The sequence below is a fragment of the Ascidiella aspersa genome, chromosome 1 (genome assembly GCF_963924565.1).
Source record: "Ascidiella aspersa chromosome 1, kaAscAspe10.2, whole genome shotgun sequence".
Taxonomy (NCBI): Eukaryota; Metazoa; Chordata; class Ascidiacea; order Phlebobranchia; family Ascidiidae; genus Ascidiella; species Ascidiella aspersa.
The window spans coordinates 12,134,981-12,161,249 of NC_139447.1; the positions used below are offsets into that span (position 1 = coordinate 12,134,981).

The 26,269-nt window shown below is 34.0% G+C and overlaps 3 protein-coding genes across 3 annotated transcripts in view; 2 read left to right on the forward strand and 1 right to left on the reverse strand.

The window, feature by feature from the left end:
- LOC146167538 (myotubularin-related protein 5-like) overlaps positions 1-4,795 on the reverse strand; it is a 54,553-nt gene extending 49,758 nt beyond the window's left edge. The window contains exons 1-8 of the mRNA XM_083390855.1: positions 4,558-4,795; positions 4,134-4,222; positions 3,272-3,637; positions 2,656-2,872; positions 2,132-2,264; positions 1,747-1,855; positions 1,369-1,482; positions 1,145-1,222 (exon numbers count right to left, since the gene is read on the reverse strand). Coding sequence (XP_083246981.1) covers positions 1,145-1,222; positions 1,369-1,482; positions 1,747-1,855; positions 2,132-2,264; positions 2,656-2,872; positions 3,272-3,637; positions 4,134-4,222; positions 4,558-4,612 — 1,161 coding nt within the window. The 5' untranslated portion in view covers positions 4,613-4,795. The remainder of the gene's footprint in view (positions 1-1,144; positions 1,223-1,368; positions 1,483-1,746; positions 1,856-2,131; positions 2,265-2,655; positions 2,873-3,271; positions 3,638-4,133; positions 4,223-4,557) is intronic.
- Positions 4,796-10,006: 5,211 nt separating this feature from the next.
- On the forward strand, positions 10,007-13,104 carry LOC146167542 (ectonucleotide pyrophosphatase/phosphodiesterase family member 5-like). Its single transcript, XM_083382848.1, has 6 exons — positions 10,007-10,673; positions 10,925-11,110; positions 11,306-11,485; positions 12,047-12,186; positions 12,384-12,483; positions 12,793-13,104. Exons 1-6 carry the CDS (start codon positions 10,025-10,027, stop codon positions 12,927-12,929), a joined length of 1,392 nt encoding a protein of 463 aa, XP_083238974.1. The 5' UTR covers positions 10,007-10,024; the 3' UTR covers positions 12,930-13,104.
- Positions 13,105-20,654: 7,550 nt separating this feature from the next.
- On the forward strand, positions 20,655-22,926 carry LOC146167543 (WD repeat domain phosphoinositide-interacting protein 2-like). Its single transcript, XM_083382178.1, has one exon. The coding sequence runs from the start codon at positions 20,705-20,707 to the stop codon at positions 21,968-21,970; it is 1,266 nt and encodes a 421-aa protein (XP_083238304.1). The 5' UTR covers positions 20,655-20,704; the 3' UTR covers positions 21,971-22,926.
- Positions 22,927-26,269: the final 3,343 nt, after the last annotated feature.

Consider the following 26,269-nt stretch of genomic DNA (forward strand, 5'->3'; position numbering starts at 1 on the left):
AAAGTGTAATATTTTGGTCAATCTTGTGTCTTAAAACATTAATTTTCTGAAAGTTGTCAAGTGGACTTTCGAGAAATTTGATCCATTCTCAAAGAAAAAGTTAAAATACAGAACTATGAAATTATGAAATGAATAAAAACCTATGTATACTCAGTAAGATTTAATTACAATTTTAATTTAGCAATTAGTTAAAAACTAACCTTTCTATAACAAAAATCAGATAAAATATATATATTTTTGGTAGAAGCATTTTTGTTAGTTTGGCTTAAACTTTCATGTAATTACAATTATACCTAATTTAATGTTAATTAAAAAATAGATAGTAGTTGTAAAAACCATAGGCAATAGTCAGCACACAGTTCAGCATAATTTGGAATAAGAATAGATTGTAACGCAGCTGCCTTATTTGGCAATCCAGTCGTTCCCATGATCATCTAACAATGTGTATATATATAACAAGAACACACATAGTTCATGGCATGCAAGGAGAGAAGACTTTGGGGTGAACCACAGTTAGGTAGGGTACAGATATGGGAAGAGTTTTAAATTTTCACTTTTGTATCCTACTCTAGTTAATTCACGTAATTTCCCTAAGCTTTAAACAAACCAAAAAAATAAAAATAAATAACTAAAAAAGAAAAAGTTTTCCATCATTTACTATGAACTTATCCCTCAATACACTGCCATGAATTTAGATCATCAAATCAAATTTAACAGCAACAGAAAGCCACAATTTGCATTATTGATTGTGTAATGACATGAGTCAGTTAAATTTAAGCACAAACTTCCTGTAAAATGTTGACTAAACCACTAGTACAAACAGAAGTCGCTACAACTGTTGGTTGTGCTTTCGGATAAACTAACTGATAAACCCTTGTTTTAAAATGTTTAGTTAGTAGACTGTACTTTTTTCCCGGCGTTATTTATTTTACACAGAAATGAAAATAAATAGTAAAACCCAAAAGATCATAAACCAAATAAAAACTTTTTTACCAAATAAAACATTATCAGTGTCAGTATTTTGAGCTTAATGTAAACTTTAAACCAACAAACAAAATATTTTTTTAGTTTTCAAACAGAAAACTCTTTTGATTTTAAAGTTTCGAAAAACACAAATATGCTAGCAAGTGTGAAGGTAACTTACTAGGCGTTCAGGTTCTGATGATTTTGTGTGGTCAGGTGGATATGCATAATCAGCCACAACTAAGTCAGGACACAGGACCTAAGAAATCAAGAGACAAATTTATTCAGCTACCCATAAAGGTATAAGAAAACATTTGTAAATTTGATTGTTATAACAACAGGGCAACATGCAATAATATATGATTTTATAAAAACTGCTTCATAAAAAAGATTTTCTTATGTTACTTTGGTCAAAGATTCAACAACGCTTGTATAATAGGGCTCCGGTATCATAGGGATTGTCACACATTCTGGGATAGAAATCACACCACCGTCCAAATCGACTGTTACAACATCCAGCTAAAAAAATAAATTGAACTAGATTGTTAGAAAGAACTAATGCTGTTTAGTGGTTCATCTAATTGGATTGCAATCAATCATATTTTGTTTTTTAAAAGTTAGTTGAGAGGTCCTATCTTTATATAAAAATAAGCATATGCAACTTTTTAGTTAAAAGTGCCTTAAATCAACAAATATTTGTGGCTTTTACACTACTGTGGAAACAGTTTTAAAAAGATAAAACAGTTTTTGGTTATAAATATAAAATAGACTTGTATAACATACCAGTTCTTGTAAATTGTTTTTAAAAGATGAATGAACCCCAATTAAAAATGGCGTAGGAGAGGATGTACATTCAAGTAAGTGCTTGGGAAGAATTGGAATATATGGGTAACTGAAAAAAAAAGTGCAAAATGCAAAAAAAAATATTTAAGTGTGTACTGATATTAACTAAGAAATACTTTTTTTTCAAATTTTTGAGCCAGTTCGCACATATTTAAATATATTATTTGTTAACCTTACATTGTCAGCCTTTACTGAAAGCTGCATTGAATGTATTAATTGTCACATTTAACAATCATTAACCTTCAACTGTAATTTTATGAGTACCGACTCATACAACTGACTTATGCAAAGTTGAGGTAAAATAAATTACACAATGTTGCCCCACCTGTACATGAAAGGATACATGAGCGCCACAAGAGCATTACAAGCCTCTGTCAGTCGATTGTAACTGCATGAATAGAACAGCAACTTTTGATCCACGAGTGCAGCACAAAGAATATTTAGAACATTCAATATTCCTGGAAGGTAGAAAATATATTTTTATACATTTGTGCACCCATTAAGTGTTTAGGAGCCTTGCAATGAGATTTCTCAACAAAAAAATTTATAACATGTATAAAAATCAACAAAACACACTTAAACATACTCTTTCAGCAATCAATTTTGCAAATACTGTAAAAAGCAAAGTCTTTAAAATGTGCATTATACAAGTTAAGTATATATTTAATTGAAATTAAAGTTTAATGCCAAGGGTTGCTAAATATTCCAAAAAACAAGTTAACACAATATGGCATAACAAACATCAAAACACTTGAAACACAGAATATTGTCCTAGTTAAACTTGATGCAACATTAAAGATTGGAGGAAAACGATGCGATAAAAGGACTAAACAGATAATTGCTACTTACCTAATTGTCTGAGCAACATTGTAACAGAGGATCTAGTCAATGGCAGGGACATTGTTTGGGGCATTTGCAGAGCTTGTTTGTCAGCAGCACCAATGGAGAACCTTAGACAGCTTGACCCTGCTGGTGGGACTTTGACTAAAAGAAGTTTTGCCACAATATTCTCAAGTGACATGGTAAGCCCTTCGATGTACACTGTGTAGATCAGGCCTAAGCAATTCTTAAAACAAACAAATATTGTAAGACATATGTTACAGGTGAGCAAACAGAAAAGCAAATAAAACCACTTGATCAAATAATTAAATAAACTATTAAAAATACTGACATGCAAAATAACTACTACTTTACTCGAGCAGTTTTTTAGACCAGTTCTTTAATGGCTTGTGGACCCCTTCATGTGATCTGAGCACTTTGTGTTCCCCTGTTCATGTTTTATTAAAATATGTTGCCGAACGTTACAAGGGAGGTTTCCAAGTTTATATTGAAAACCTAAAATCTAAGTTTAACTGGGTAATAGTTTAAACATTATATGCTGCAGGTCCCGATACTGCTTAGTGCCCCCCAGGGGCCCAAAAGCCATGATTGGCACATTCTGTTCTAAACATTATAACCTACTTACTTTCAACACTTTAAAATCTTTGACTCTGGAAATTAACACCAAGCACTTTATCGAATAAGTGTCCTTATTATCTCCATTTTTTATGCTGTCATTGTTTGTATTGTCTGGGTCATCTTCTCCATTTTCAACCTTACACATGGCATCGTCCACATGGTCATCGATTGCATCTCCGTCTTTGCCTGGTCCATTTGACAACGAGTCAGAACGGGCCTTGGCCTTGTGCTGCGGACTCTTGGGCCTCACAGGTTCAGGGAAGCTGTGGACTGCACAGAAGCATTGCTTTCCTTCAGCATCGGTCAGGATGGCAACATGAAATGTTGGCGGCTGACGATCATGCACCAAGAACCAACCTCCTGGCTGGCAAAACTAGAAGACAAATAGATTTACAAAACATTGATTTTTGGGAACGCTATTTTTTTAAGGTAAAAATACATCAGTTTAATTTGTTACTTAAGTTCATAATGTTAGCGCAATTCAAATAAAAACAAATTAGAAATTTGATTTTGAAAATTATAAAATCTTTGTTTAATGTTTCTAGTTAATTACTACTTTCAACAAAAAGTCTGTCACATTCAGAAGTTTTTTTAGGCCCAATTCGCAAATACTTAAAGAACAGCTAATTAGGGGTAAACAAAAAAAAAGAAAGAAAGGTTTACAACAAAATTTTAACAAAATTTGATTATTAGGGTATTCAGGATTTCTAACAGAGCAAACTACAAATAAATTCAATCAGTTAAATCCTTTAACCTAAAATTTGTAATCCGTTTTTAATGCAGAGTAAGCATGAACAAAATAGTTTGCCCTATTGAAGCTTTCTTACACACATAGATAACATATAGGTATCATAATTTTGGCAAATTACCAGTTCAATCCCATGTGTAAAAGGAAAATCTTTCCAGTCATATTCAGGAACTCTAGTTATAACCTTTCCCCTTAGGGTGGAGTCTTTATCTAAAACAAAGCAGTGGATAAAAAACAATTTAGTATTCCAAATTTTAAGTCATTAATACTTTTTTTTATTTATGTGTATTTTCAGGGTAAAGACATTTGTCAGACAAATCAAAAATACTTTTTTGTATGGATAGGCAACATAATTTCGTTTTAATCACTTGCGGGAATACATTTGCAATAATGGAAATCGTACTATTCTTAAGTTCTGTTGAGGTGTGAAAAAAACATTAGATTAGTAACAAAAACTTAAACACTTGAAATATTATTGGCAGTAAATAAATCAGTATATATAATTATATTCTATAGTACTAAGCACTACAAATTTAAACATGTACCTTCATTATCAAAATCGTATCCAACTACAGCAAAATATTCCACCAAACGTTCCATATATCAAATATTGTAGAGCATGTATGCTGTGTACAATCCAACGACAGTTACATCCCAAGGTCTACTCCAAGCAAGCAATTTTGCAAATTAGAGACCTTTTTCCGCAAGGTGTATGTCTCACAAAATACCACAAAAGCAATTTAAATCACACAATTGTCTCTAATTTATGTCATTTTTGTGTTGTCTGCTGACAGTATATAAAGTACAGGGAATGAAAATCTGAAGCGCTGATCTTAAATCCTACCTCATTGATTGTAAAAGCAACAAAATGAGTTGTCAAAGTTACAATTGCAAGGATAGCATATATATGATAGAATTAGCATAAAAACAATACCTGAGCCACCCGAAGCCAAATGCTATCTCTCACCCTGTCTCCAAACCAAATATTGTTAGCAGCATAAACCCCCTAACATAAATGTGGTAGGATTCTAGATCTGCGCCAAATCTGCTTCTTATTTAAACAGATAAACAACACATTTTAAAGCAATTAGCAAACATTGCGAGTGTAAATAACTCGAAGTTGTTAACTTAGGCGTAACTTTCGTCACCTATCAAATCACGGTCTGGTGGTCAACTCGTATTAAAATCAATCAACCGAATCTGTATGGCCCATGTAAGATTTTTAACTCTTTTGTTTATTTTTCAACCAGTGTGTTCTAAGATTTATTGCAATTTCCATTTTGTAAATGTTGTTTAAAAACCTCCCTGAAAGGCAAAAAAAATATTTAGCCTTTTTAATGACAACTTAAATGATCAAATGGATCTTTATTTCTTTGCACTGCTAACGATCCAACCGTGACAAACAAATGTTTAAGTAGCAAAATAACCATTGTCATTCTGGCAGGATTTTTTTGGAATTTATTTCGCTCAAATTTTGCCTATTTTTAAATTGATTTTTGATGCGCATACCACATAAAGTGTTTATAATCATTTTTTTGAAGAAAAAAATATTTCTATTTTCATTCCTTATTTTGGTTTGTTTTATTTTATTTCACCCACCCATTATAAAACCTTTATTACTTAACCAGCAATTTTTATTTTTATATAAAGAAAACAAAATATCTCTTTTCTTAAGCTTATATCTGATATTATTTAATTTTTTGGCTTTAAACTTATTGAATAATTTATCAGCATGATAAAATACACTGGTTTACAAATTTAGAGTCATTGAAAGTTCCAGCCACCCTATTAGGCGTTTCCCCCTATTTCGAGGTCACTGATTCGGAAAATGGCAGTAGTTTTTCTCTATCACGTCAAATTTTTTCTGTACATAATTTGGAAATTTTATAAAAAAGCAGCAATTCATGTTTTTTTTTATGTAAGTCTGCGCTGTTTGTGACAACATATTTTAACATGTTACGACACTATTATGTTGACTGAAAAAGAATTAGTGAAATTCTTAAAAAATGGCTTGTTTAGAATCAATATATTTTTGCAACGCGTTAATACAGTCTGTCTTCCGGAATAGTTGGAACATATATAGTAAGGGCGGGTCGTCAAATATATTTTTTTTCAAACCCACCTGCCTCATATGGATTTTAATAGATAGACACCTAAAACCGTTATATACAAAATTTAAGCTCATTTGAACATGTACAGGTATAAGAAAATCGAGTTGTTTTTTTGCCGAAAAGCGCAAAATTGGGTAAAAGTGCGAAATTTTAGGTTATTTATGTTTTTCAAGTGAAATTTATCTTGTCGACTCTGCCAGAGCATGCGCTTGAACTTCGACACGGAATTAACTGGGATAATTGTTAACTCCTAGAACCCTAAAACCGCACTTTTACAAAAACGGTTCATCGCATCCTTCCGACTCAGCCAAAGTCATTACACCATGAACAAAAAGGGTTCGTCGTTTCCGGCAATCTTCACGTCGCTGAAGCTGACTGATAAAACCTTATTGTTCGAAGTTGACCGGATGGCCCGTCGCGCCACAGATTATCTTATACTTCAGCAACAATTGTTTCCATCTCTAATCCAAAGTCTTTTTCATTTAACTATTTCACAATTATATAAGTTGGTTAACGTATGCTTGTTTTCAATATTTTTAGTGATTAGGTTCTGATGCAATATTACAGCCGAACAGACGATTTATAACTTCGTTTACACCATGGTAGCGATATTGATTGATTGATAGGTTGCCTGGTGCAAGTTTTTTATGTTTTGTTATTTTTCTTGGGTTTCATTCTTAACACAACAAGGCTCTTCACTAGTCATTTTCTATGCGCATATCCCGCTGGCCAACACGCCGCCGAGACGCTTTGTCATAGGAGTAACCACCGCTCAATTATTCAGTATTGCTAGAATACATCTTAGTCGACAATGCTGTAAAGTCATTTTGATGACCCCATACCTAGAACGCCCAGCAGAACGGTCTAAGGGTGGCCTATTTTATTAATTGGCGAAACTTGGTTCTACATTGTTGAAGGAATGCAACAAGGCGCTTCGCTAGACATTTTCTATGCGCATATCCCGCTGGGCCACACGCCGCCGAGACGCTTTGTCATAGGGGTAACCACCGCTCGCATTACGCGGCTCGTATTGTTATTTGACGTCAGCGACGTTGATCAGCATAGTTCATTTGAAGTTAAGTTATTTGTTTGCACGAAAGCAGGACGACCAGAATTTAATGTTCGCTTGTAGTAATAGTTATATTTGCAGGGGAAGACGAGGAAGGATTTTTATGTGATTTAAAATAATATTTTTTGACATAACTTGGTTGTGCAGCATAAAAGTAAAGACAAATAAAATAGTTTTCCGTACAATAGACTGTTTTTAACTTTTTAGGATTGCTAGAATACATCTTAGTCGACAATGCTGTAAAGTCATTTTGATGACCCCATAGCTAGAACGTTTAACTGAACGATTTAAGCTTGACCTGTTTTATTACTTTTTAAAACAGTGTTTTAGAGGGTCAAATCAACGACGGTTTTAAGAACTTTTCAGTCCATAGAGTTTTATAATTTTTTCAGCATCGTAAGAATCAAACTTAAAAAATAACAACCTACATTTTAAAAAACTTACGCCAAAACTAGTTTTGGAGTATTACACACTTCAAGATATGTCGTTTTATTTTTTTTGGAAATTTTGTCAAAATCAAAGCGATTTTTAATAACTTTCCGAGCAATAGATTTTTTTAAATTATTCAGTATTGCTAGTTTAAATCTTAGTCGACAATGCTGGATAATCATTTTGATGACCCCATAACTAGAACGCCCAGCTGAACGATTTAAGCTTGGCCTGTTTTATCACTTTTCAAAACAGCGTTTTAGAGGGTCAAATCAACGACGGTTTTAAGAACTTTCCCGTCCATAGAGTTTTATAATTTTTTCAGCTTCGTAAGAATCAAACTTAAAAAATAACAACCTACAATTTAAAAACTTACGCCAAAAGTAGTTTTCGAGTATCACACACTTCAAGATATGTCGTTTTATATTTTTTGGAATTTTTGTCAAAATCAAAGCGATTTTTAATAACTTTCCGAGCAATAGATTTTTTTAAATTATTCAGTATTGCTAGTTTAAATCTTAGTCGACAATGCTGGATAATCATTTTGATGACCCCATAACTAGAACGCCCAGCTGAACGATTTAAGCTTGGCCTGTTTTATCACTTTTCAAAACAGCGTTTTAGAGGGTCAAATCAACGACGGTTTTAAGAACTTTCCCGTCCATAGAGTTTTATAATTTTTTCAGCTTCGTAAGAATCAAACTTAAAAAATAACAACCTACAATTTAAAAACTTACGCCAAAAGTAGTTTTCGAGTATCACACACTTCAAGATATGTCGTTTTATATTTTTTGGAATTTTTGTCAAAATTAAAGCGATTTTTAATAACTTTCCGAGCAATAGATTTTTTTAAATTATTCAGTATTGCTAGTTTACATCTTAGTCGACAATGCTGTAAAGTCATTTTGATGACCCCATACCTGGAACGCCCAGCAGAACGGTCTAAGGGTGGCCTATTTTATAAATTGGCGAAACTTGGTTCTACATTGTTGAAGGAATGCAACAAGGCGCTTTGCTAGACATTTTCTCTGCGCATATCCCGCTGGGCCACACGCCGCCGAGACGCTTTGTCATAGGGGTAACCACCGCTCGCATTACGCGGCTCGTATTGTTATTTGACGTCAGCGACGTAGATCAGCATAGTTCATTTGAAGTTAAGTTATTTGTTTGCACGAAAGCAGGACGACCAGAATTTAATATTCGGTTGTAGTAATAGTTATATTTACAGGGGAAGACGAGGAAGGATTTTTATGTGATTCAAAATAATATTTTTTGACATAACTTGGTGGTGCAGCATAAAAGTAAAGACAAATAAAATAGTTTTCCGTACAATAGATTGTTTTTAGTTATTGAGTATTGCTAAAATACACCTTATTTAACAATGCAGTAAAACCATTTTGATGACCCCATAGCTAGAACGCCCAGCTGAACGATTTAAGCGTGGCCTATTTTAAGACAATAATCGATTTATTAAGGATTATGTCCAGTTTGCTTTGTGTGTTAGTTTTTATTGGCCTTGTGGAGAATACAGTTTACGTCGCACCATGATTATATATTTATTTATACCCAGCAAACAAAGTTTGTCCAAATGTATTTTACATATTTCTTTATTTGTAGCACCTCCTAAAAACTAAGTTATATCGGGAGAAAGTTTTAAAAAATTGCCTTCTTTTTACGTCCAAAACTCGTATCATGAAAAAAGCGAAAATAGGCCCCGAACAATTTATTATGTTGGGGTAACCAGGTATGGGGTCACTTTTTTGACTTTGTCGTTTGAATAAGGAACATTTATTCTAGAACTGCAAAGAGTTTGAAAAAAATCTATTGTTCGGAAAGTTTTGCATTTGTATTTTTTTCCTAAAAGTCGTTTCTTACAAAGCTACGAAGTAGGTCCCGAACAAACGTTGAGAATGCCTAATAGCGATGACGAAATTTTGAATAACTGAAAGGTTCAGAAACATTCAATATAATTTTTATATAGTGCATCATTAAATTGATTTACAAGTAAAATATTTGTATTGTTTTTATTACATCATTTTAATTTTTTCAAAAATATTTGGAAACATTTAAAAGAAAAAATCATTTTGAAAAAGACTAAAAATCAAAAAAATCCTGGCAGGATGATTATGGTGCAAAATACGTAACAGACAATACATAAAATAAATTTGGGCGAACTGTAGTTTTATAGTAAAGAACTATTGTAAAGAGCATAACATAGCATTGTTGGTCATTTTTTTCCTTTAGTAGGATAACGCCATTTATTGCTTTGTCAGCGTTATAATGTATTGCGACACACATGGAGAATTGCTTCAACGATAGTCTTTCTTTGTGCGTGTGATAACAGTTATTCACATACGTTTATGTTCTGTTATGTTACACAGGTACCGCAACAGGTAATCGAACATGCTTAAACGGTGTATTCTGTTTGTCCTTTATGTATTTGTTTTCAATGTGTCTGCATTGACTGATAAAAAACCCCGCGTTCTTTTGATATCTTTTGACGGGTTTCGTTACAACTATCTGGATCGAACTGACACGCCAAACTTTGATGCCCTAATTCATGGTGGAGTGAAAGCAAAATGGATTAAGGACGTCTTTGTCTCACAAACGTTTCCCAACCATTATTCAATTGCAACAGGACTGTATGAAGAAAGTCATAAAATTGTTGCAAACCGCTTCTATGATCCAGATTTAAATCAGTCATTTTCTTATATAAACAAGAAAAATGTTGTGGATTCAAGGTTTTGGGGAGGAGAACCAATTTGGGTCACCAATCAAAAGCAAGGAGGCAAGACCGGGGTTTACTTCTGGGTTGGAAGTGAAGCAAAAATTAAAAATGTTCGCCCAACTAGATGGGAGACATTTAACAAGTTAGTACCTTGGACCGACAGAGTGGACACTGTAGTCAGTTGGTTGGCCAACACTGAAAAAGAACCATTAAACATCAATTTGGCGCTTCTGTATTTTTCTCAACCTGATCATGATGGGCACAAGTTTGGTCCAGAATCACCTGAAGTGACTCAACGGATTGCCCAGTGTGACAACATTACTGGTAAATTGTCTGTTGTTTGCCTTTTTTTTTTTAAAGTATCAAATTCAAGGTAACAAATTTCATTTAGTTTTGATAGCCATTTGCAAAAAAAATATTTTGGATTTTTGTTCAGGATTTTTGTTTATTAACCCCTTGAAAAGGTCTGGCATTGTTGAAGCAAATAAAAAAAATATTAATAAAACATTTATTTATGGTAAACAACAATTTATGTAAAAAACATTTCTAAATTACATGTTACATTACTTCTACAGGGTACTTGATTACAAAGTTGAAGGAAAACAAAATTTATGACGAAGTGAATATAATAATCACCAGTGACCACGGAATGGCTTCTCTAAACAAAACCAAAACTGTAGCAATCCAGCCTCACTTAAATATGAGCGAAATTGCCCATTACATTAATTATGGTACTGGAGCTGCAATTTGGCCCAAGAAAGGTACAGATTGGCCAAGACTGTAAACATTATTGAAATGTCACTTAATATGTGTAGCTCAAATTTGTGTAATTTCCTTGAGTCAGTTTAAGAGTTAGTTAAAAGAAGCATGCGTAAAATCTAAATTTGTTGTTTATTAATTTATTATAATATATATACCATGGGTAATATCATTAACCAGTCATTTTCTGTTTATAGAATTTATTACAAAGACGTATAAGTCGTTGCTTGGAATCAACTCTCATATTAAAGTTTGGGAAAAGAGCAAGATACCAGCAGATTTCCATTATCGGCATTGCAACAGAATTCCTCCAATCCTATTAATGCCTATGGATGGATGGTGGCTTGTCGATAAGCTTAACGACCCCCTGCCGCTCAGTAAGTGTTCAAATTTATGGCTATCTTTAAGGCATAATAACTTTATAATATATTTGTAGGAAAGCCTTGTTGAAATTTAGAATGTTTTAATACCATAATGTTTACAAAAAACATAATGTTTTATATTACAATCTTTTTGATAAATTATAATGGTTGATTTTGAATAAGTGTTTACCATTCATCACTCTCCTGAACAAAATAACACTCGCAAAAAGATATCCGTCTAAAAATTTTAATTCTGCCAAAATGATTTAACCTGCCTTTATTTTACTGCATGAAAACAGTTCTTGTATGGCTTAAAATATTTACCCGACTATTCATTGAATCGCATTTTTTTTTTCATGTGTAAAGTGCTGGCCTTTAGTCTTAGTCGTTTTATAACAATTTGTGGCAGATTAATAAATTAGTTCCACTGGGTATGGTAACAACTAACAACAACTAATTTTTTCTTTAAGCAATTGTAAGTCAGGAATGTGTGTCAATCAGCACCCATCTGGGTTAATGCAACATGTCAACCCTGCAACATGATTATTTAGTAAATTATGTGTTCATTAATAACAGATGGCTCCCATGGTTATAATAACTCTCTGATGGACATGCACCCGTTCTTCATTGCACATGGTCCTGCATTTCGCAAAAACTACATATCGGAACCCTTTAGCAGTGTGGACATATATGGGTTGATTTGCAAAATTATGGGGGTAAGATCAAGCTTTTACTATGTTCAAAAGTAGAATTTCAATGCTAGCAGTCAAGAATTTTTGTTTTAAACTTACTGTGGATATAGCTTTTAAATGAAATAGATGTATTGGTGTTTTATTTGTGTTCGTTAATAAAAAAACTAATTATAGAGAGAAACATACAATGTGTTATTAGTTCAAATACACCTCTTTTGTAGCTTGTCCCCGCCCCAAACAATGGAACAATGACTGATGTTATGTCATTACTTGCCATTCAGACAAAGTCAGTTGACAAATATGTATTGGCAGAAATTATCGGTAAGATTATTTTAAATTATTTTACAAAAAATGAAAACATTTATAATTTTTTAAAACAGTCAATGTTAAATATTGAAGAAAACTGATACAGTGTTTATCGTTTAAAATGTTTTCCAAGTTTTGACAATGAACATTTAGCCCTTGGTGTAAATATAAAATTATCAAATTGACATGAAAGCCTAAATGTCTTAAAAAAACAAAGACACAAAAACATGTTCAGTTAAGATATAAAGAAACCCATGTACAACTTACAAGCACAGATAGTTGCTTGTCACCCCACACAATACATTAAGTCGTTTTTTTTTCCAGGAATCACTGTTGGTGTTGTGTTGGCCATATCGGTATTGGTGTTCCTTCTAATGCAGTACCACAACGGGCGAAGCAGGAAACAGATGGGCCCTCCCTATGATCGTTCTGAACCGCTCCTTGCCAACGAACTCACTTAAAATATTCTACCTCCGTATTTGACTGTACAACCGCCTTTCCCCTACACACACAAACACACTTTTTCTGGTTTTTGTGCCATTTGTTTCGCGAACTCTGGTAGAACTATATGTTTTGTAGTTAGTTCATTTCTTTGAGTGGCTGGGATATGTCGTTTCTTTTCACTGAATTTAAGCGTGGAGGAGGTGTACATTATTTTCTATAAATGCAGTTTAAATAGCCTCAATTAAGGTTTGGTGACTAATTTTTGTAGCCCGATTAATGAGTACTCGCAACTTGGAGATACTAAACATGGCGCCTCAATTTAATTATCAAATGCTGTGAGCTATCGACGTCTATAGCTTCATTTTTAACTAACGCTTTGTTTAAATATGCCAGGTGTTCTTCTCGGTATTAAATTGTTAGCTAAAACATATTTAGAATTGAAGGTCTTGTGCGGTTTATATTATTTGGATCGTGATGCAAAACGAGTTATGCATGTGATTCTATCTGTGAACACACAAACCTTCATTAGATACTCTAAATGGAAAGCAAACAAATTTACCCACGTTTACATTTCCATCGCGTTTTCATAACACTATATTTAGCTTTATTGCGTCTGTGGTTCTTTATAAACGTCATATGCGGGACCAACGGTTATTTCCTGTTTAGATTTATAGTCGCTTTAGCGTTCGTTTACTGTCCCTAAAAAACAGTTGTGCAAACATTTTCGAGTCCACAGAAAATCATCTTTGGTGGTTTTATTTTATCATTTCCTCTAAGTTTGGCTTTTAACACTAGTTTAAATATAATTTGTTTGGATTGTGGCTTAATTAAATCGGAGTAGTTGTTCCTAATGTGGGGTGGGTTTGTTTTGGGACTGCAAAATAAATGTTTTGTTCTAAAACTTAAGTACAAAAAATATTATAAAGTTAAATATAGCAAAAAACTGTATCCTATTATACTTTTTTTAAAGTTTGAGACCAATGAAATATAGCGCATATGTTTTCTTGCGAAAACAGGAATCATTTTTTTCACGGGACGCGTTTAAGCCGGGCAGTTTGCGATTTTCATTTATTAACTTTTTTCATGATCATTCAGGCTTTCTTGTTACTTCGTGTTTTTGGTACCAACGTTGCCGTATTTTTCAACACTGTTATGTTTCACTGACTATAGCATTTGCCTCTATTTTCCTCGTAAGTTGACGTACAATATCGATAAATTACGAAGGTCGTTAAACGATAATTTCCAAATCTTTATTTGTTATTTAATAATAAATTTCAAAGCCAAAAAGGTCGAGTAGATCGACAGCATCTTGATTAAGACGTTTCGGTCACACTAACTGAAGAGGATACAAGTTCGTATCGAAACGTTTTAATCAAGATGCTGTCGATCTACTCGACCTTTTTGGCTTTGAAATTTATTATTAAGCTACATTACAGATCCGTGCATAGTCTACCCATATTTATTTGTTTTTTGTGAAATCCTGTACCAAGTTTTCCTCAAAACGCTAAAATCAATAGACCAGCTGTAAGGATCTCACGAACGTATTCTGAATGCTTCGAGATTCCGCGTAGTTTTCGTTTATCTTTTTTGCTCATTAAAATGTGTCTCTAATCTATCCTTGCTGCAAACATGTAAATTTGTTCTTGTTAAATGTGTCATTGCAAGAATTATCTCGCAGACAGTAAAATGTTGATTTGGTGTTACCAATTCATTATGATGTTCCTGTTATATTGTTTTGCGCGAAATGATCACGTCCTGCGCAGTTCGCCTACTGGTTGAGTCAAATATTAATATATAGGACCTGTGATGTGTGTTAGTCAAATATCTTTACTGAATACCTGTGTGGCATCGACTGACTTATTAGCCCAAGTAGGGTTTATTGTATAACATAAACTGTTATTACTAGTACATTGAAGGATACTTGTAAGAGGTATATTAGGAAACACTTCTTCATATTTTGTATTTCATACACCCCTTTTACTATTTAGCAATCATCAAAACTCTTACTTGTGTTAAATTTCCAGTAGAATTTTGTTCACCTCTTTCCTTTCCCTTCATTTTTCCCTTACCGTAGTGGGGTACGATTGTTCTTCTATTCATGATTATAGGGCCTTTTTGCTATCTTTTTCATTTTTATGACGGATCGTTCCTGTGGCCTTGCAAACCAAAAACTTATTGTGTTTTGGTCTCGCCAACTTCTAAATGCGCTTTGTGAATAAACATATATCACATATAAATATATGTTTGAATGCAGCTTTCAGAAACTTTAAACAAGAAAAGTATTTTGTTCGGGGGTCATCTTTAGAGCACGCTTTCGGGCAATTTGTTTCAAAAAAATATATGCGGTCCTATTTGTTTATGCAAATGGCCTATACTCCACAAATGGCAAATACTACATATTACCTAACGTTTCTAGTTTACTTGAGGTTAGTTAGAAATCCGCGGTATCCATTAAATTTTGAAAACGTTTTCTCGTAAAGGCTGTTTTTGAAAAGGCCAATCGTTACTTGGGTTCATTTTGCGCTAAAGCTGGGGTGAAAAATACGCGCCTCGTGATAACTGTTTTAATTTGCGGCCAGCGACGCACTTAAAAAATAAAATAATTAAGGATTTGGATCAGTGCCTCTTCTTGCTCGGTCTTAAGTGCGTGGTTACCGAACCCTATAGGTACATCTGTGACCCGCGGAACATTGTTAACTCATCTTATGCCTTTTTATATAGACTTTTTTTATTTTGCTTGTGAAGGTGTTTATAGTGTTCGTGTCCCTGAACTATAAGTATGCAAAAAAAACATCAGAAACACACAATAAAACTTACGAAGGATTCATGGAACTATGTTTAATCTCCTCATTTTTCTTCAAAAGTAACTATGTGTAAACTTTTTTATATTTTCACCCCTAAGGCGCCGTGTATAATATGGCATGTTTTTTGCTAACTTAACCTTGACAAACGATAGAAATTAGAAATATCCCGCTTTCCGGGAATTTTTTTCTGTTGCCAATACCGATAGTCTACGTCTACGCCGTGTATAAACTTGGGCGATCTAAAATATGCAATTTTTGCGAAGTTTATAAAGTTGTGCAATTTATGCATTTTGTGCGAATCTGCAACGTCTTTGCGATATGATTATTTTAAATGACACATCTACAACTGTTGTAACTGGATAAACGATTTTCCGCTTTTGTACTTTGAATTTCTGGCATCCTGTCAGCTGCACAAAAGCGAATGGCAATTTTTCTTCTAAAATCAACGAAAAATAATCGGTGCAATATGGCACTCTGGGACTGTCCCGATCTAGTAATGGCGGCACAGTTCATATGCCAAGGGCAATATCGCCTTCCTCCCAGTGCCAAGAATTGTCATCGTATTTATTTTTATCGTTATCAATAAGACGATTATTTTGACAAATTTTGACCTAGAACGAATACATTGATATTGTTGTTACTACATAAGTGTCTTATTGGCGTCATCAACCACACGTTTTAGATGTTTACTGACATAACACAAATCACTCAAATCAGTTATTTTTACGGGTTTATGCAAAACCAATGAAAATGCTTCTAAGACCTATAGTTATCGAAATAGGAAATGGGATAATTGCAAATCAGAAGCGAAAAAATGCAACAACTGTTCAAAACATTTGTCCAAAGCAGAGATAAACAACTATATAATGCAAAAACGAAGTTAGAGCTGAGCCTAATGCGATAAACTACAGGCCGTGTCCTTGACTTGGTGGTTAATTCCGCCGGCTCGAGTATCCCGTATAATGAAGTCTAATGAAGATTTATTACATTTAAAATTTTTGAATATAACTCAAAACAATTTTTTTCAACTGCACGACAGTTTTAAAAAGCTGACCATATTTTTTCTAATTTTGTAAACGATTTATGTGCATTATTAATCGATTTTAATTTGAAAAAATTTTGACAAATTTTGACCTAACAGGAAATTTTGACAAAATTTTGACTTTTTGACAAGTCAAAAAATATATCGCCCTAGTTATCAAGTATATATAGGTCTATATACCAGAATTTGCAATTTTCCTGAAAACAAATCGCCACCCTTAAAGTTAACTCTTGCATCCGCCCCCGCAACGTGGTTTCATTTGGCCGTCAAAGCAGTTTTACTTTTCCACCCTTGCGATAAAACATGGGTGCCATACATGTCATTGGCATATTTGCTTATATGGCCTGCCCTAAATAATGATAAATCCGCTACAAATTTGTTTTAATCGCCAACGTTTTGCCTCGTTTTAGTGATTAGGCAACAGTTACGAATGTGAACAAAAAATAAAATTGAAATGCCACGACTATTTTAGAGTTTTAATGTTTAAAGGAATAAAAGCTTTATACTTAGTTTATACGTTAGCATGTTTTGCATTAAAGTAAATTAATTTCACACGAGCTGGACGGTATGGGTAAAGATCGAAAGTGATACAAAAAATGAAATGTGATATTATGTGATTGCGCCTTATAAATCCATTCCAGTTCACTGCTAAATATTTTTCAACCTATTGGCGGAAGTGCAACTTTTGCATATATGGGCCTTGTATCCAAAACAAAGGATTGTGCGAACCACAGGATTAGCATAACTATAGATAAACTTTTAACGTATCTTTCGAGTACTCTTCTTTTCTATTAAATACTGAGCGGTAACTGTTGTATCTATGACGCTAATAATCAAGTGGAGAGAAAATCTGATAAATGAGTAATATTTACCTTTCTATTATGTTTTTAAGTATTAGGTTAATGCGGGAAAAACGGACCCCCGGGGCAAAGCGGACCCCTCACCTTTCTCGTTAACCAAAATTGCCAGCGTCAATATTTGTTTTCTGAACAGTGACTATCGTCGAAAAAAAGTTTGTCGACAAAAATCAGACTGATGCGATTTCGTACAAACCAGGGAGGGGAGAAAGTGTGATTGGGGGATATTGATATAAGGATAGCGCAGTAAAATGATGCGTTTATTAGTAAAGTTCAAGTAAAGACGGAGTTACTTTTTTGCTAAATAATTTGTAGGTAAGGGTGTGTTAATTAATCCGAAACAGTTGGCGTTTTAAGTTGAACGATTTTAAAGAAACCAGGTTTTCATGGGACTGATAGTGTTGGGCCAAAACGGACCCCCAAGCGGGGCAAAACGGACCCCTCACAAGTTAATCTGTTATTACTAGCCTAAAAATGCACTGTTTGTATTTTTAGTTAGCCTTTCAGTAAGACATTTTGGAAATTGAACAAAATTAAATAATAAAACATTATTTTATATGTTTAGATCAGTTTTGTAGGAAGGCAAAACATAAATTTTACCAATATCTGTTGTAAAAAAGCTCGATTGCTATTAGTTTTAATACTTATGAGTTGGTGTACATTAAGATAAATATAAGGCAGTTTACGTACGGTACGGCCTATTTATAATCGTGTAACTTATAAAGAGTGACAAACTACCAGTACTTAGTATAGTGCTTTTTTGTTTGTTTTTTGTATGTTTTGGCTTACTTTAGTAAAATAGTTTCAAGCTATAAAGGCGCCATGTATACCATTACTTAAATTATGACGTCACGTTGTGACGTAGCTTGTGACAAATATCTCTGAAAATTTCTACTCGTCACTTGAACACAAATCCTTGATCCGGCATTTCCACACAACAAGGCACATAAATTGTATTTTATAAGTGGGGTCCGTTTTGCCCCGTTTAAAAATCGACAACAAAAGTTAATTGATTCAGAAGGTATGCTTCTTTCAGTGTTTTTTTAGCATAGGAGTAACTTTCAGTACCGGTAAGACCTTTCAGTTGATATCCTATTCATCAAAAAATATTTTGTGAAACTCGTAATATAGCATTTATCCCTCAAGTGGTCCGTTTTGCCCCGCCTTCCCTTATATTTGGCAAGGTAAAGGCAATGCTAGGATTTGAATAAAAAACGATGATAACTTGCATTGCGCTTCCGATGAGATGTACCTGCCTCTTCCTTAATGTAATTGACTGTAGTTCCCCAATTCTATTGGAAAATATTAAGCAAAATTTGAAAATATCCAGCACAATATATAAACTGTTGCTACCAGGCATGGTAATATAAATCAAAAACAGCTCCTCTGGTAATTGTAATTGTTAACCAACGTTTCGGCAACCTATACAAGCCGCCTTCATCCAGCACAATGTAGCGTTTCTTTCCTGGAGGTGTCATTTGTTCTTCGTGATCTTGCTTTTGTACATTCGAGGTGGCGTCTTACATGTGTATGGGTGTTATTCTGTGTCTGTTTTCTGCATTTGTATTTCCGTTTATGACCCACGCAGTCAAACAAAGACAAACTGGCTCAAGACCTGACAAGGTATTTTTTGTTTTGCTGCTTAAACATCTCATGCAAAGTTTAATACACATTAATTTTTGCCACATGGGTTACACGAAAATTGTTTTTAATCGTTTATGTATGTTTATTGTAGTTTTGTGTCAAACTCGAACACGATCTTAGTTATTAATGCTCATTAACACTGTACCGACCGTGTAACTTATTCTGACGTCACAACAACAACAAAGAAATCTCCGACGTGTTGAAGTTATTTTGGAATATGGCTAAATTGGTTTGAGATTTAGTTTTGGTTTTATTTACTGATGTAGTTGGGTATTTCGCTGCACTAACCATCAATAAATCTACACGAACTATGATATGCTCATTGGATAAATTTTACATTGTGCTATGCAACAAGAGTTTTACAACGAAACGCACAATGTGTTGGTTTGCAAAACATTACTAATATCTAAGCCAGACCACTACAGATGGTCATGTGAAGTGAATTAGGATATCAAGGTGAAAAATTTAGATGTAAATATGTGTAGGTATTATTAATACCTAAACAATCTTAAAAACAGAGAAATTATTCAATCTTGCTTTTCATTTTTTACCATTATAGGTATATTTACTTGTTGTTTTTTACCTTGTGTTAGTTTTTTCAGTCAAAATAATATTACTTTTTTAGTTAATGTAACTCATTAACATGTCAATATTTCTGTCAACCTAATTATTTTACCAATTAATAGTATACTTAAACTTAATGATACAGAGTTTTAAATGTAATATATTTATATGTTCCTTGAAAAAAATGGCGCTCTTTCACTTATGTACGAGAAAAGTTATGCAAAAAAACAAAACAAAATAATACCGCATACCACAACGCATATTGTTTGGGTTAGGGTTAGCGTTTGGGTGAGGATGGGTCAAGTAATGTTATGCTTATTATTAATAATAACTTGACCCACCCTCAACCAAACGCTAACCCGCACCCTAACCCAAACAATATGCGTTGTGGTATGCGGCATTTGAAGAAAGTTTTGTTTTTATTAATTTTCACGTACATAAGTGAAAGAGCGCCAAAAAAATTCATGGCACTGGTCAAGAATCCACATTATTTGGGTTAGGGTGGATTATGTATTATTATTATTAAATAATGAATATAACAATACTAGACCCAGCCACACCCAAACTCGCACCCTAACCCAAATATTGTAAATAGGATGCCAAATTCATTTTATATTTTTATTAGTTTTGAGTAACAATAAACCAGTAGTAAATTATATTACATTTTTTAAAGCCAGTCCAGAACCTTTACTTAATATGTTTTTCACAGTAAACAAATATTATAAAAACAATTTGTACATTTAATATGTTACAGTTACAATTGTTGCTTGGTGATCGTTTTTATGCTTTTTTACCCAAAATAAAAACATGTTTTTGTTTTTGCAAGTCGAAAATCCCTTTTAGGACGTGTTTGATTAGTAAAATGTGACATACAACAACACATGTGCACAATGAATTATAATCTTGCTGCATGTCATGGCCCTGGAAATAGTTCTGGCCATATTCTTTTCGCCAACTTCAACCAAGATTGTACATCACTTGCTGTTGGCACTAGAGGGGGCTATCAGCTATATGCTTTAAGTTCGGTTGACAATTTGGAAAGCATTTATGACAATGCAGGTGAAACCAGAGAAATTTGTTTGGTGGATCGACTATTTTCTAGCAGTTTAGTAGCTATCGTTAGTGTGTCTGCCCCACGGAAATTAAAGGTATGTCACTTTAAGAAAGGTACAGAGATCTGCAACTACAGCTATTCAAACTCCATTCTTGCTGTCAAGCTAAATCGACTAAGACTGGTTGTGGTTCTGGAGGAAAGTCTCTATATTCATAACATCAGGGATATGAAGGTCCTTCACACAATACGAGACACACCAAGTAACGCCAAAGGTCTTTGTTGTCTTAGCGTCAACAATGAGAACTCCCTTCTCGCCTATCCGGGGAGTAGCATTATTGGAGAAGTTCAAATCTTTGACGTAACTACATTGAGAGCTGTGAGCACAATAAATGCACACAACAGTCCACTTGCAGCCATGACCTTTAATAGTACAGCAACCAAATTAGCAACTGCTTCAGGAAAAGGAACTGTTATAAGAGTATTCTCTATTCCAGATGGACAAAAGTTGTTTGAATTTCGTAGAGGCGTGAAACGATGTGTTTCTATTGGATCGTTGGCATTCAGCCCTGATTCAATGTTTCTTTGTGCATCAAGCAACACCGAAACTGTCCACATATTTAAATTGGAACAGGCTGGAGCAGACAGGAACCCAGTTGTGGACGAAAGTGGGTCATGGATGGGATATTTTAACAAAGTTCTAACAAACTCTGCTAGCTATCTTCCGTCCCAGGTGTCAGACGTCCTTAGCCAGGGAAGGGATTTTGCAACCGTAAAGCTGCCGTTTAACGGGATGCGAAACGTTTGTGCGATTGCAACCTTGCAGAAACAGCCGCGCGTACTTATTGCTGACGAGGAAGGTTACCTGTACATTTATAACCTTGACCCTATTGATGGCGGCGAATGCACATTGCTGCGTCAGCACAGTTTATTGAGAAGCTCACATGACAGCGCCTCAGAGCCGTCGTCAACTAATCAGGAGAGTGAATCTCCACCTAGATTTCATTCCTCGTCAATCGACGAAGGTGCTAGTGGCGTAGAAACGCTCTCCCAAGTTCCACAAGTGGTTGCACTTAGCGATCCTATAAGTGATTAGGCAAACTTTAAACCAGTGATTTAGCAAATTGTGCTGTGTTACATGACCTGGTTGCAATTGACCTTTTGTAAATTTTGTAATAATATCTGTAAACTGGCTGTTTTGGTGTCAAACAATTGTTTTATCAAATCCCAATAACCATACGTTTTTAAATTAGACATTCACCTTACCAATTCTAAAATGCCTTTAAAAAACCTTTTTGTTAAGGTACATACAATTAAAATGGTTGCTGTTGAGATTAAATACTTGCTAATTGATGTGGTTTAGTTTCCCATAGTATGATATAAACACCAGCCTAAGCCAGACCCTGTTTATACCTCTACAAACTATTCATTGATTTCTTAATAGGATTATAAAATTATTTAAATTTATGTGCTTAAAAATATGTAAATCTCTGAGGTCAAATCCATTATTAGTAATCTGTTAATCCCATGCCATAAAATTCACCACTGTGCAGTTTTCAAAACAGTTGAGTTTTTCCCGAATAGGAATTTTACTTTTTAATAACTGACAAGTTACATAATTTCTTCAGACAGTCTCTCAAACATTGGATTAAAGGCGTTTTTTGTGTTTAATGAAATCTGAAAAAAATAATTTTTCTTCTATTTTTTTTAAATTAGGTTTTAACGTAAGGTGTTCATTGATTTTTGTTTAATTAAACTTGGAAAAAGTAATGCTGCATCTTGTGATCTTTTTTATTAAATACATAAGCTGTCAGACTTTGCCCTTTTCAACACATTACATTATTATTTTCCAATTATTGTACTTCAACTTCTTCTACTTTTAAGTGCATGTGTTAAATGTACTGTACTATAAATAAAAAAAAATAAAAAATATGGTTTCTTTGAAACATTTAAACCGTATTTAGGTTTGCAACAAAGGCAAGTATATATTTGAATTAGTGTGGGTATAGAAAAGTCTTTAAAAAAAATTATGTTTTTCAAAAGTATTTTAATTTATTTTATGTCCAGCTTGAGTTGTGCCAGTTTTTAACTTTATGTTATTTTGTTGACTGTGATATCTATACTGTTTTGTTGTCAAATTTTGGTCAAAACATCTAATTTTGTAAAAAGTTCTTTAAAAACCTGTGATAAAGCATTTGGGTGCTTTTTTATGCTATATTTAAAAATCCATTGTTATAATTAAGGCCCATTTGTAGAAATGTGAAATTTACGCATGGGAGCACTGGTATAAGCTCTACTTACAGAGTTACGCCTTTTCATGACGAGTTAAGAAAGTAATTCACGCGAGAAAATTCGCCTTTTTAATTTTGTTTATGAGAATGTTTATAAGCTTTATTTGGGATATCTTATTCTCAAAAAATAATTAACCCATCCGACGGCAACGTTAATATAAACAGCAGAATTATCTATAGAAGTTTTGAATTCCTTTGGCGAGACACCAAAATAGTTAAGATACCAAGAAAATCTAATATAATGTATTTTATGGGAGCCAAAACAACATTTAAGTATTTGTAAATTTACATAATTGGCGCATTATACTTTTTTGTAATAGGCTACTTTCTTTAAAATGTCTTTACTATATCTTCTCAAATAGTAACAGCAGGAAATCCACGATTAGCATTATTGGATTAGCTAATGTGCTAACGAGTAACGACCAACCCATCAAATAATGGACCAATAAAAATTATATCTATATTTGAGTTACCGATACTGAAATTCCTGTTGCTTGTTTTCGAGAAGTCGGGTATGGTATTATTATGTTTTTAAATGCTATTTTTGTTTAGTGTTGTATTGTGCTCCACTATAGTAATTATTCTACCATGCACCACTGTTGGCCTTATCTGCTATCAGCAAAAGTTTTTAAGTCGGACACGGGGACATTATCCATAGTCCATATCAGTGGTTCTCAACCGCGGCTCAAACCGTCTTTTCGGCTCCCATTAATTTTCAAAAAATAAAATGATTTATCAGAAGCATATTTGCGCATGAGTTCTCTCGACAACAGCAGGTGCTTTAATATTAATCGTTTGATGACATAACTTTGTGAAATTATCCCTGAAAATTCCCATGCCCCCCTATAAACAAAAATACTTGATCCACCCAAAATAACATATATCGCGATCCATAAAACAACTTTCAAAGAAGCTTGCCTTCTTTAGTAAGAAAATATGACGTTTTAGAGTAAATGGAAATGGAAAACATTTTGCCTTTTTTGATGTGGTTTGTTGTTAATGAACTACTTAATCTTTCTGCGGCTCTTTTTTGAAAACGATTGTTCAAATTTGACTTAGATGCTTACAAAGGTTGAGAACCACTGGTCCATATTCTCGAAACCCGTGTAATATCATCCTAAAATCACGACATGTTTGTCCTTGTTAAAAGATTCCGATATCAATAAAATTTCCTCCATATTATTCTCCATGGTAAAGAAGAGCCAAAGCAAGTTCTACGGCTTTGAGTGGTTTTAGCTTTGAGGTTAAAATATATTTTAAGACGATACATTTGTAAACACAAAGAATAAAAGCCATGCTGCGTCTTTTCACTATTCCAAATTTGACATTCCACTGCTGTAGAAGTTTGGTAAAGCCATAATTCAGAAACGGCCCCAACCCGACGCAACGAAATAAGTGAATAGCGGGAATGATTTAACCTATAGCCTGTCTGAGAAGGGATTATATTGAAGGAAACCTTGCTTCGCAGCTTCAATTAGAAAGCATAAGTCCAGGGGTCAGCAAACTTTTTTCCTAAAGGACCGGACAACTGTATAGATTGACGATCGCGGGCCGGTTAGTATCTATTTTATTTTGAACTTTTTTACCTTGTTTTATATCGCTAGAAAAGGAAATATTTAAATAACTATATACAACAAAAACTAAAGTTAGCTTTAATAAATTATCGTTTAGTGTAAAATTTCCTAAACATTCAGTTTTATAGTCTTCTAAAATATAAACAACGATTTCTCGATTTCCTGTTCCACAAGACGGGTAATCTCAAAATGTATTTTACGTGCGGTGAGTAGGCCTAGGCCTACACCCAAAAGGCAGACTTTTTATCATGGTAATAGTAAATGCAATTAATTTGCGCATTTCACGCGTATCTAATTATGTTGCTAGAATATCTTAGCCCATTTTGATAAAATTGTATTAATCAAAAAAAAGGCGTCGTAGCCTATGTCCTATCGCAACATCGAAAGTAAAAGTTTGGGTAACTTAAACGATATAAGTAAAGCGTTTTTCGCTTTGCGCGATTACATTGTTATAGCTTTTGTATTGAAAGTAACCCCTGTGCAATCTGAAACTTTACCCAAATAAACGAAATGTGTGCCTTGTTTGATGTTCATAAGGTCCGGGCTACTTTTTATAACGTCACGTTTAATTGTAACTTTGTGACTTGACATTTTTGCGTAACATTGTGGCGTTACCGTATGACGTAAGCGTAACTTTGTGACTTCACGTTATGGCGTAACTATGTGGCTTCTCGTTATGACGTAGCTTTGTGACGTCATCTCTGAAAAATTGTCATGCCCCCAAATATAAAAATAATTCTTAGATTCGCGCCTGCGAGATAATTTGTTGCCTTGGCCCAAAATATAGTTTGGGTGTATGGTCTGGTGAATCCCTCCCCGAAATGGATAATAGTAAATGGTGTTTCTTTAAAAATATTATTGAGCTTGGTTATGTACAAATAACTAGCTTTTTAGTATTTGGAGTCTATTTTTTCAGGTATAATCGCAAATCACCCAGGTTCCTAATGGAAGGGCGACTTTTTATAGCAATGGCGTTACGGCTGAACGAACATTTTCGCAGATTGTACGCGGGCCGCACATAGCAAGCAGGGGCAAATCCAGATTTATGTTGGGCCTTTTTTAAGATGACGTCACAAAGATTTCTGATACCGTGACCTCATTAAAGGTTAATCAAGAAAACTTTTAATTAGAAGTCGACGTAACGCATTCTTAAATGTACACATTGCTTGAAGTAATGGCGTTTTTAAAATGGTCGGTAAACTTTTCTCAGTCGCGGGCCAAACCAAACTCGGCAAGTTCCAGGCGGGCCGTAAAAAACTTTAACTATAAATGTTATGTTAAAACACGTAGCATTTTATTATAATACCAGAGAGGGACGGATCTATCTGTTTTATGCAATTGAAAAGGAGTCTAATTTTGCTCAAGTAGATAATATTAGCTATGTTTAAAGTTCCGCTAGACGTCGCACTATGCATAAAACGGGTTCTCTTTTCTCTCACTGTACAGAAGAGTGTTGGCTCTTTCTCAAGGTGTGTTTATCATTAGCATAAACGTATCGCAAATGCAACTACATATTTTTAAATTCATGCA